The 13,338-nt window shown below is 33.5% G+C and overlaps 1 protein-coding gene and 1 long non-coding RNA gene across 3 annotated transcripts in view; one reads left to right on the plus strand and one right to left on the minus strand.

Moving 5' to 3' along the window:
- Positions 1–13,338, minus strand: part of LOC149799924 (uncharacterized) — a 174,868-nt gene that overhangs the window by 66,407 nt on the left and 95,123 nt on the right. For both annotated transcript variants that reach the window (XM_089959379.1, XM_089959378.1), the window contains exon 18: positions 12,397–12,546. In XM_089959379.1, the coding sequence (XP_089815505.1) occupies positions 12,397–12,546 (150 nt within the window). The remainder of the gene's footprint in view (positions 1–12,396; positions 12,547–13,338) is intronic.
- Positions 5,819–7,972, plus strand: LOC149799925 (uncharacterized). The gene is made up of 2 exons (XR_016421258.1): positions 5,819–6,276; positions 7,683–7,972. It is a non-coding gene; the product is annotated as an uncharacterized LOC149799925 (long non-coding RNA).

The following is a 13,338-nucleotide window of genomic DNA, read 5'->3' on the forward strand; positions in this document are numbered from 1 at the left end:
TCCATAAGGGAGAGCACTTTAGACCATTCAGCCACTCGAGGCCCCTAATGCTTTTGCTGAAAGGAAAAAAAAACATTTAGCAGTTGTATATACACATCAGTAAAGTAGAGTAATTTCAAAGGTAATAATGCAGTAAATTGTTAAAGTGCTCTTTGTCTCGTATGAGATTAGTAATAAGGGAAAATAATTATTTAAAATAGTAACAGAATGCAAATATTGTCAACTTTATAAAGCTTGTAATAACAAGCAAATGTTTAGTCTAGTGATAACATGCAAATGTGCATGACCATATAAGTATTTGTGTATATATTGTCTAAGTGTTTGTGTTGATATATGTTTGTATGCTAAATATGTGTACATGTAGAAAATGCTTATAATAAACATATGCTCTTTTTGTCACTCTCGCTCTATTCTTTTTGTTTTGCACTCTCTTTCCTTAAGAGACTGACATATTTGTCTCACTCTTTCCTTTTCCTTCTGTACAGTAGCCAATATTAAGTTCTGTATTGGGCTTAGAATATAATGCTATATAATAGTGTTAACCAATACTCCCTGTAAAGTAATGTGCCACAATGAATTATGATGTAGTCTGTCAGATGGTTCCCTGAACAACTGTAGTCTATGTTCAGGGAAATATAAAAACAAATGATCCTTTCTTTTATGGCAGTGGTGTTTTCCCAAATTGTTCTGTTAGAATTGTTGGCATAAGGTGGTATGACATTTGTGCAAATCAATTTTCACAGATGCATACAACAGTTTTGAAATTTTGTAATGCAAGATTTTAGCTTGGATTCTACATGTATTTGGATCCCTATCTTAGGACAACATTTACAATCCTGTTATTATTATTCATATTAATTATTTAATATATTTTAAAATTATATAATGTGATCAGCACATTGTAATGCCAAATGTTACCTACCATGTGTTTGGTTATTTGATCTGATGCACATAAACTTATTTTTACATAGGTCATTCTTTACCAGTAATGTATTTTTTTTATTAGGATCTTACGTTTGTTGACATTGATATAACCTAAGCCCAATTCTCAAACATGTTGAAATTATTGTAATATTATGTACTTTAATGTACACCATCTATGATGTAACATAGATTTGATACAGAGAGAGAGCTTAGTTTGCAGGTTGGATACCGGCCTATGCCACCCTGGGTTAGCATATAGAGAATAATGTCTGAGGCCCAAAAAGTATATTTAATATTGCACTATTATATATATATATATATATATATATATATATATATATATATATATATATATAAATTTGGGATTTAAAAAAATACTCTAGGGGGAAAAAGTGATAGGGGTCAGCAACAAAAAACAGAGATGGTCAGCCAACCAGAAACGCACATATTTACTTTTTCTTGCCTAATGTAGTGATTTTTGCTGAGATGTAGCTTAAGCATATTATTCTAAATGATGAAATACAGGAAGGAAAGGTTACACTTGAGTGTGATGCAAGCATTAAAAAACAACAACATTCAGACTGTTCTAAAGTGTGACTTGGACATTTCTGACCTTGAATGTACATGGTTAGAACTAAATAATACAGGGAAGAAGGTAGTAGCTGCATGAATATGATGATCACCTAATTATAACATAGCTGCTTGGGAGGAACTTGAATTAAGTATAGAGATAGCCCAGTCCACTAAACTTAATCATTTCATTTCAGTAGATTTTAACTGAAAAAGTCTCTCCTTCCTGAATAAAAGAAATCACTGTTTTGAAACTTAAACTCAGTTAATGTGTAAGGATATAGGAATGGTCCCAAATTTGGTTGGCTACATTTAATTCAAAGAAAACTAAATTAAATCTAATACAGTATCACAAAAGGTACTCAAACTATCCAAATATGTATACATGGCTGAAACAAACATGCAAGAAATTACTTAATGTATACATATGGGTGTTATCTTTGTTAGTGATTCCTCATTGTACACACATACTTAATATATTCCTGATAAAACCTGCAAGGAAGTTTAAAACTTTAGAAAGTTTCAAATACAAACCAGATTGATTCTCCTTGGAAAAATGTACACAATGGTTATATTTTATCAAGTTTTGGCTGAACTGTAGTCTCATTTTGTGAGCCTAGGACTAATAATGACTTAATGGACACAATGATTTTTGTGTTAACATACATATGTACAGATCTAGTTAAAGCATAATAAAGATGGTATTCCTTAGTAGATATGAATGTAATAGTGCCACTGATGTTCTTGTTTCAGTTTTTGTTTTTATTGACCTTAAAGAATGCAACACAGAGCATACATTCTATGAATTCTGTAATTTTCATAAGTAAATGATAGCTATTTTAAATAAATGTATGACCAGGTATGTGTATCTGCCAAAAGAGACAGTCTCATTGCACCAAGAGTGACAGTCACATTGCAGTAAAGAGTGACAGTCACATTTCAACAAGAATGACAGTCATATTGCAGTAAAGATTGACAGTCACACTACAGTAAAGAGTGACACATTTCACAAAGTGTGACAGTCACACTGCAGTAAAGAGTGACACATTTCACCAAAAGTGACAGTCACACTGCAGTAAAGAGTGACACATTTCACCAAAAGTGACAGTCACACTGCAGTAAAGAGTGACACATTTCACCAAGAGTGACAGTCACACTGCAGTAAAGAGTGACACATTTCACCAAAAGTGACAGTCACATTGCAGTAAAGATTGACAGTCACACTACAGTAAAGAGTGACAGTCACATTACAGCTTAGGAGTGACAGTTACATTGCTGTAAAGAGTGACAGTCACACTGTACCAAGAGTGGGTCACACTGCAGTAAAAAGTGACAGTCACATTGCACCAGAAGTGACAGTCACACTTATTAAAAAGTGATGGTCAAACTGCAGTAAAGAGCAAGTCTCCTTGAAGTAAAGAGTGACAGTCACATTGGAGTAAAGAGTGAAAGTCACATTGCACTAAAGTGTGTGTGTGTGTGTGTCATTTGGATTTTTAATGTAGCTTTAACAATTTTCCAGTCATGCCACTATGATGTCTGTAGTGTAGCAGTTTATAGTGATGTCTAGCACTGGGGCATCATGTCACATTATTCTGACACCAGGCCAACTAGTCCTATCACTAACCTCTTAATGCTGAGAGCCAAGTGAGGCAGCTGTTAGAACCATTTTTGTAAGTCTTTGGTTTGACTCGGGTGGGGATTTAACCCATGCCCTCCTGCACCCAAGACAGATGCTGTTACCACTAGGCCATTGGAGCAGTGTGCAGTAAAGAGTGAGCCACATTGTACTAAGAGTAACAGTCAGCTTGCAGTAAATTACTTAAGTGGAAGTCCATAATTCATTAGAAAACAATAAATGGTTAATTGCAGTCTACAAAACATGTACAGACTGTAAAATGGTGAGAATTACAGCAAATTCAATTTCTAAAATCAAGTGAAACATATATGTTACTCCTGCTGACACAAATGTAATATACTCTTGTGTTTGCATGAAGTTCAGGCATGTATAATACCTTTAATTAGTTCGCCGTTTTATCCACCATTGCATTCAATAATCAGGAACAATGATACCATGATTTTCAGAATCACTGCAAAGTTATAACACTTGTGCATGTCTAGTTTTAAAATGTCTAATAGACACACAAACCTTAAGATATCATATTACTACATACTACTGCATACAGTATGAGCAAATATATTATTAATATTATTAATATTACTCTGTATCATACCTAAGAATTTGTTCGCTGTTTTATCCACCATTGCATGCAATAATAAGTAACAATGATACCGCGATTTTCAGAATCACTGCAAAGTTTTAAAACTTGTGCCTGTCTAGTTTTAAAATGACTAGTAGACACACAAACCATAAGATATAATGTTACTATTGCATACAGTATGAGCAAAGATAGTATTAATATTAATCTGTATTATATCTAAGAATAGCAGACAATGGGACATGTAATGCATTTGGCTTTATCCATGGCAGATATATTAATTAGACTGCTTCATTTCATCACAGGCTTTTGAAGAAATGCAGACTGTGAGTGAGACATTTTATGCAAATTTTCAATCTGTATGTACAATTTGTACAGCTAGCTAAATATGCTTAGTGTTATGAAGTAAGGCTGAGGGGTAACTCACTGTTACCAATGCAACTAAGGCAGGTGCTCTGATAATTAACAGAGATTGATCAGGACCAGCAAATACATTTAGTAACACAGATTAAAGATAACTGTGGTTGATACTTGTACTAACAGCTGAAATAATTTTCAGCCTAACACCCTGTGTGTCAAGGATATCTTCATTAACTAATTCCCATGGGTCAATGTTGAACAGAGTCAGTGTTTGAACCATTCTGCCTCTAATGTTAACCCTCTCCATTTGAAAAGAGCATCACTCTGAATATAGAATGAAGATAAGGTATGGTATATCACTCAGCTGACAACTTATGCTGGTGTGACAAATTATGTGTGTGTGTGATTTGAATTTTTAAAACACAGCTTTAACAATTTTTCAGTCATATCGCTATGATGTATGATGTCTGCAGTGTGGCAGTTTATAGTGATGTCTAGCACTGCAGCACCATGACACAGACATGTAGCATGATGTCCCACCCAGTCACGTTATCCTGACACCAGGTCAACCAGTCCTAACACTAGCCTCTTAATGCTGAGTGCTAAGCGAAGCACCTGTTAGTACCAATTATGTAAGTCTTTGGTATGACTTGGCCGGGGATCGAACCCATGACCTCCCGCATCCAAGGCAGATGCTCTAACCACTAAGCCATGAAAGCGGTCTTGAACAATGTAACCATTTGTAACTTTACATGAGCCAGAGAATAATCAATATAACTACCATTGCAAATCTTTTAGAAAAGTAATCTCTAAATGCATTTGGGAACAAGAATTATGAAGTAGAACAATTCATATACAAGTTATCTTGACAATGAAATGATGTTCACAGTGATAAGACAGGGCATGGCATACAATAACTTGATTTTATATATCAAGGTAGGTACTACAATGAGTTGATAAAAACCCAGAGGTTAATTTTGTTTTCCTTGTTAATGTAAGTATTTGTTCTTGGAGTCTGCTTCATTAGTTATTATATTGTTGACCGACAGAGCCGGATTTTTTTTGTTTTGCTTTTGTTGGTTTTGTCAGCACCATTGTAACCAAATACTTTTCCCAGGGACACACTAAAGCAGTTAGCCCAATGCTGGCTTGAGCAGACTGTCAAAGCTTGAATGCGAGGATTATGAGTCTGATTCCCTATGAAATGAACCATCACAGGTTGTTTTACTAGGTGAAATTACACACAAACACACACACACACACATACATACACACACAAATACAAACATATATACATCCATTCTTCCATCCATCCATCCATACATACATACACAAATACATCCATCCATCCATCCATCCATTCTATCATTCATCTATCCATCCATCCATACACACATCCATCCATCCATCCACACACACACACATACACACACATGCACACATACATACATACATACATACATATATATAGTCTTTCCCATGCACAGTTACAACACATTTACATAAATACATACATAGCCAATAATGATATAGACAGAATATGTGAATTTCTTGTACTTGGAATTGTTGTAAGACAGCATGTTCAAGTACAAAGTGTTACAAAGTGTGGAAAGTATAAAATACAATGAAGTTATAATATCCTGAACATTTAATTGGGTCAGTTATATATATATATATATATATATATATATATATATATATATATATATATATATATATATAATCTGTCTTCCCCAATTGTTTTTGCTTAATTGTGCTAAAATGTTTTTATTTTCAAAATCTAATTCTGAAAACTCCCCATTCAGGTGACCCTGCACAGCTACAGGGGAACAGCTGCAGAATCACATATCAACAGGTTTCTCTTTGTAGCAATTACAGTCAATTGGATTCCAACAAACTGACATTGATAATCTGAAATATGATAGCCTTCATGTCCTCCAGTCCAGTAATTGGGTTTCTCATAAAAGGCAAACTGATATCATTTTGCCTGGTCACTTCTGAAACTCCATCCTTAGTGAAGTGACATAGGGGGGCCCTTCTTTGATACAAGTCTGAGAGGGATCACACCAATAAACAGCAGAGCCAAATGGCACAGAAAGATAAGTGGGGGATAAAAGACAATATTTTTGTTTTGAAAGATGTATTGATGACAGAAAAGAAGATACTTCCAATATATGCAACAGCAGTCAGACAACATGCAAAGGTATGTTTTCAATGTCATGATATTTGACAATATTTTCTTTTAATTTGATAGTTATATTTTCAGTTGACTTTTTTAATCTTATATAATGTAATTTCCATAAACAAAATGACATCAAACTGGTTAATTCTAAACTAGTAAATTACTTTCTTTTAAAGATGGATGAATATTTTATATGAGATTTTCCAAGTCATACTTTTTGTTTTCAATTTATACAGTAGATGTGATTAGCTATATCAGTTATGTATGTAAAATGTGTTGGCTTTAACTGAGTTGCAGATTGAGTTTAAGCTTAAGAATGGCCTTATAGATATCAGTAAATATTCTTTCAAGGTATTTTATATACGAATCTGATGTATTGTGACTAGTACCACAATAATAACCCAAACAGACTTTTAGTCTAAAAGACAATAACATCATTAGGCTGGGTAGTAAGAGTTGGAAGATATTCTCCATTTGGTCATTATGAAAGATACACAGGTGCAAGTCCGGTAATGTTAAATACTTCGACCATATATTTATTCATATTTGAAGCATTTGTGGAGAATTAAGTAAAAAAGAACCTCTTCAATATATGCTATGAATATTGGACACTGGTAGGAAGAATACAAAAGACATAATTTTATATATATTGGATAAATGATTATAAAAGTACTTCATAACGAGGTCCACAAACATAGACCACACTTTAAGCAGGATGTGAGTTACCAAGGGAACTCCAAAAATTGAGAAAAAAAATCCCTTTGATATCAAGAAAACTGGGGGGGGGGGAGCAGTGTTATGGAACTGTGCTGTTTATTGACCAATTCCTCATTTTACAATCATGTCGATATTAATTTTTAATAACGTGCTTTTTCTAATGAAGTTGTTTGTTATTCTGTTTAAATAATATTTATTTTCAAAATGTCCAACATATGAAAGATCGTTCCAACTTTTTTCAACAACCTATCACGTGTTACAAATTAATTAATTGGAATTAATAATATGTGGGTTTGCAAGTTATCAGGGCATGAGTTATTGAGGGAGCGGTGTACTTTGTTAGCTTAATTCCAAATGCACACATTATTTTGCTTATAATTTTGCAAATAAATGTTAGTGATTTTTCGGCATGATTCTGACTAACTTTATTAAATTCCATTGTACAATACAAATCAATAAGGCCTAACATTTATCCCCATGATATGTATCTTTATGCCGATGTAAAAGTTTACAGAGGTTTACTCATTCATGTAGTGGGTCTATGAGCCTTCTGTCTTTAGGACATTTTTAACTGAAAATTCAACATTTATATGCTTTAAAGTGTATGTTTCTCAAGATTATATCCTTAATTATTTCATCTTCACAGATTTTATGCAGTTGGTTTTTAGATTAGAAGTAACAAATTAATTTTTTTCTATCTCTGATTGCAGGAAGGAAAAGGATCAGAAAGCACAGACCAAGAGTTAGCTCTTGTTGAATACACACACAAAGTTTTGTATCTGGCCATTTTTTCAGATGAAAACACTTTATATTTTGTAAAGAACCAATAGCAAAAGTGCAAAAAGAGAAATTGGCATACAGCAAAATGTCAATGAAGCTAGATAAAAAAGGCAAACATATTATATATACAGCTTATCTAGCATGTAAATTGTTTGGACATGTCACCAAAGATATAATTTCAATGAAAAATATTAACAAGAATTGGCTGGAAACTAGAATAAAAAATTATTTAAAATAAGTCTAACAATCTTATCACTGGCACAAAACTGAAAAATTGATATTAATCATATGACAAAAGTAAATTGCTGTACGATCTGTGTGATTTATTTTCCTTTTGAGACCAATTTGATTCTTTCAAAACATCACTGTTTTGAGCAAATCTCACAAACTTTTTCAATCTTTAATGCTAAAATATTAAACTTATGACAATCTCTGTAGGAAGTATTTTGTACTATTTTGTGAAGACAGTATATGCACACTTGTTACTGGTTGCTTCTTTACAAAGATATGATTGCGCTATTATAACCATTAGGGCTGTTCCATTTAAACATACATAGTACCCAGGGAAGGAAGTTTTTAAAAAATATATGCCATGGTACTTTGATTTCAACGAGTTCATATTAAAATTATAAGAAATTTCTAAATAGCATCTATGGGTGAGTACCCCACTTTAAAAGTGCCTTCCCTTTGTCCCACATATGTTTTAATGGAACAGCCCTTATTATCTGGAACAAATGTTCATTATTCAGTTTAAAGTGACACACTTGTCAGGTATCTATCTATGCATTGATCATGGAAAGAAGGCTTAGCATGATCTTCAGGATGACAAACTTGATGTAGGGGTGACATCTTTCTTTGTATCCAGATATTATTTTAAAATAAAATCTATAACTAGTCACATTTAACATTAGCACCTCTTCTTCCTCCACCATTAATACTGGCCGCCATGTATAGCCTATTGTGTGCTGAAAATGGCATTAAACCCTACAACAACAACAACAACAACATTTACTGGGAGCACACAAAATATCACATATGTCGTCATTTGCATCATCACCTGAACATATTTTCCCAGTAGTCAAAACAAGCATTTTAAGCCAAAATAGCTGCTGTTGTAATTGTTGTTTTGTTTATAAAATGTACATTCTTATTGTATCTTTTCTGAAGGGTAAATCAATTGTACCTCAAAGTTGAATGAGAACTATGTCATTATTTTTGTCCATCTTGATTAATCTTATCAATAAAAGTGGACTTATTTTTGTGACTTCTTCATATGTGTATCATTTAACTGCTGTGTTTGTGTTCTTTTAAAGCTAAAAGGAACATCACAGAAAGTTTCCACTGAATAGTTCAGTGTAAATCTAACTTTTAAGCTCTATCATTAAGTAATGAAAGTTTCAAAGTTGCTGCAATATTAACAGTATGCCTTTTTGACATGGACTCCCAATTTGATTAAAATGTGTCAGAAAATAATAATCGTTGTGCTTTGATCTGGGATAGAAATTTTCCCCTTGGGATTACAGATCTGCATCAAACACTCAGCACAACCGTGTGTACCACTTTAAATTCTGAGCCAAGGATGGAATTTTCATAATTCACACATAGGCATATGATGGATTCTATTATTACTACCATTGGCAGTCTCCACTTGGGAGGGTAGTACATTTGATAATCAGTAGAGTAATATAATAATATAATAAGCATTTACAACTAATATTAAACACAAAGTTCAAGTCATATAGGAATAACAACACATCATTTTTTTATATTCTGGAGGCAGTGTGAGGCATAGATCTAGTAATCTTACATCAGATATTTTAAACAACCAAATGAATGGTATACTGTTATAATGCAAATAGGGTAATGTTGCTATTTGTGCTTTGGAATTAACGATGTAGTATTTTTACTACACCAGGTTTTGCAAATCAAATAAGTTAGTGTTACACTGTTAAATGGAAATAGGGTAATACAACTAAATCAACAATGTAGCATTATCTCTACATCAAGTTTTGGAAATAAAGACAATCAGTTTTACAATGTGACCTAGAAATAAAGTAATCTTACTACACAAATTTGGTGATTGACAATGTAGCATGTTACTACATCATATTTTGGAGATAACAGACTCTGCTTTACAATGTCACATGGAAATAGGGTAATATTACTAGATGGGTTTGGTGGAGAGCTATGTAGTATTGTTACTACATCAGGCTTTGGGATCACAAAATCAGTGCCTAGAAATAGGGTACTGTTACTACATGGGTTTAGTGGAAGGCTATGTAGTATTGTTACTACATCAGGCATGGAAATCACTAAACCAGTGCCCTAGAAATAGGGTATTGTTACTACATAGGTTTGGGGGAAGGCTATGTAGTATTGTTACTACATCAGATTTTGTAGAAAACAAATCAGTGCCTAGAAATAGGGTATTGTTACTACATGGGTCTGGTGGAGAGCTATCTTGTATTGTTGCTACGTCAGGTTTTAGAGATCACAAAATCAGTGCCTAGAAATAGGGTATTGTTACTACATGGGTTTGGTGGAAGGCTATGTAGTATTGTTACTACATCAGGTTTGGAAATCGCAAAACCAGTGCACTAGAAATAGGGTATTGTTACTGCATGGGTATGGTGGAGAGCTATGTAGTATTGTTACTACATCAGGCTTTGGAGATCACAAAATCAGTGCCTAGAAATAGGGTATTGTTACTACATGGGTTTGGTGGAAGGCTATGTAGTATTGTTACTACATCAGATTTTGAAGAAAACAAATCAATGCCCAGAAATAGGGTATTGTTACTATATGGGTTTGGTGGAGAGCCATGTAGTATTGTCACTACATCAGAATTTGAAGAAAACAAATCAATGCCTAGAAATAAGGTATTGTTACTATATGGGTTCAGTGGAAGGCTATGTAGTATTGTTACTACATCAGATTTTGAAGAAAACAAATCAATGCCTAGAAATAGGGTATTGTTACTATATGGGTTTGGTGGAGAGCTATGTAGTATTGTTGCTACATCAGGTTTTAGAGATCACAAAATCAGTGGTGGGAAATAGGGTATTGTTAATGCATATCTTTGGGAATTAACCATGTAGTATTGTTACTAGTATGTTTACTAGTACAACATGATTCACTTTACAACTTCTTGTGCTTCTTCTTATTAAACCTGATATTGTGTGTACAGGGTTTAAAATTCCTTTAAAAAGGACAAGCAAGCAATTCCTTTTTTATTCTGACAGTCATTATGTACTGTTTAAACCAACTTGTTGACAGGTTTTCATTTCCCTGTGAATAGCCCCATCCTCTTGGTAGCCTCAAAAAGATTGGAACAGACTGACCGAAATCTAGGACAATTTAAGTACATGTACTTGAAGCATGTAAATAACAAATATGCAACCATGTGCTGATACCAAGATTGAATATCGTAGTGAATGTTTTTCATATCAGGATGTGACTGATGCAATATTTTATTGTGGATTTTATTACACAAAGGTAACCAAAATGTAATCTGTCAATATACAAGTGTATTTCATACTGGTTTTGTCTTCATGTACTCAAAATATCCATTGTTTGTTTTCTCAAAGTGTAAATGCTACTCACTGGCAACAGGTCACCACTTACTGATGAATTTAACTTGTATCTTTTTTCAGATCCCCGCAACACTTATCTCGACATTTGCCTATGTCAACAATATTTCCTCAGGCCCAAGGATGTCGACCTAAATGGGTAGGACTTTAATAAATTCTGATACAGCATAACTGTGGCATGGCTCCAGAAATTTTACCAATTGCATGAGGTACTGCAAAGCCATGGTATCAAAATAAATAAGATTTTGTGTGAATAATTTCACATGAGTGTAGTATTCTTTAAGAAAAAATATAAAGCTGCCTGCTACTTATTTTGACAGACATAAATTTCTTAAAAAGCTAATAACAGTTTTCTAATTATTATTGAATCATGAACAATAAAGCCATAAAATCTTAGCATTTGTCTTCAATGCAACCAATGTACAAGTGTTGTTAAATAATGGGAAAACAATAACCAACATATGTTTGCTCAGTCACATGGCATAAACACCAAACAATGAGGTGGTCTACAAATCTTTCTCACCTGAATTTATAAATAAATTAGTTTACCTGTCTATTTATAACAAAACAGTATTTTCCTTTGACACAATATAAAGAAAAATGACAAAAATACAGTTTCTTACTTTTTACATGATTGTGTGCTGTATATACCAATGTCATTTGTAAATGTCTGCAGGATTTAAAACAATGGCCAAATTCCAAACATATCAAAATCCCAAAATATTCAAAAATGCAGAAAGAATCAACCTCTAAGTAGCTTACTCCAAATCACCTTATTCTCTATTGATCAAAGTTTTCAATGATCTATAGCTTCAATCCCAATCAAAGTATTTTGAGACAGCAGAAGATGAGATGACACAGGGTAAGCTAATTTATAGGGTGGGTGGTGAGTGTGGTACTTGGTGATGTATATTTTGGGTTCCAAAGGTTGATTCATGAGACCTAAAGTGGTCCTCCTTTTAAAGTTATCATCTTAATTACACTAAATGCATATATACAAATGACTAAATTATGCATAACACAAACACCTTACACTGGTTATAATACAACTTACGGCTGCAGGTGTTGGTTTATTGATCCTGACAGCATCCTCTTGTGGGCTCTTCTTATCCCCATCTTCCTGGGGTGCATTATTATTATTGATAATGTGTTCAAAGTTGCACTTCAACAGGTCTCCATTACTCATGCCAACTATCAGGCTATTCTGAGATTAAAAAAAAGAGACCTATGTGAGAATAATAGCACTTATGTCAATTTTGAGAGCATTTATACATGCTGCCTTGCATGTCAATGCCAACTAATGGTTGCTGTTGTTGTTATAGGCCTTGGAATTCCACATAAAAAGGACCAAGAAAATATACACATTTTTGCCACTTTTGAAATCTATAACCACCAGCTTTAGAACTGATCTGTCTTATTAGAAAAGTAAATATTGTAAATTCAGGCATTTCAGATGGAGTAAAATGATGTGAAAAATATGCAATAGCAAATTTCAGAATTATTTTCCTTAGGTAATAACCTAGTGCCCCAGCCATCTCTTAGGCAGTAGTGACAACGGAATACAGTGCCACTATACAGACCCTGAATCATCTATGTACCCATCTGAAATGCAAGTAATATGATCAACAACTGGAAAATGAGCACAGCACGAATGGTAAATGAGCATTAAAGAAATTGTGAATGAATACAGAATTAAGACAGAATGACTGATAGGTGCTTTGTGTAAAACCTTGCACAACACAAGCCATAAATGATAAATGATTAAGTACAAATTCTAAATGGCAAACTGTATGAGATAAAATTTAAAAATAACACATGATAAAGAAAAACTATAAACAACAAAGAAATATAATGAAAACACCTATAGCATTTAATGATTTCTATCTTTCAGGTACATTATGATTTCTTTCTTTCAGGTATGTTCCTTTGCTTGATTTTATGATTACCTATCTGACAGCCAGTGTCTGAATTTCTTCTATATGACAGAAGTGAGGCT

The sequence above is a fragment of the Sinohyriopsis cumingii genome, chromosome 5 (assembly GCF_028554795.1).
Source record: "Sinohyriopsis cumingii isolate HCF-2022 chromosome 5, ASM2855479v2, whole genome shotgun sequence".
NCBI classification, from domain to species: Eukaryota; Metazoa; Mollusca; class Bivalvia; order Unionida; family Unionidae; genus Sinohyriopsis; species Sinohyriopsis cumingii.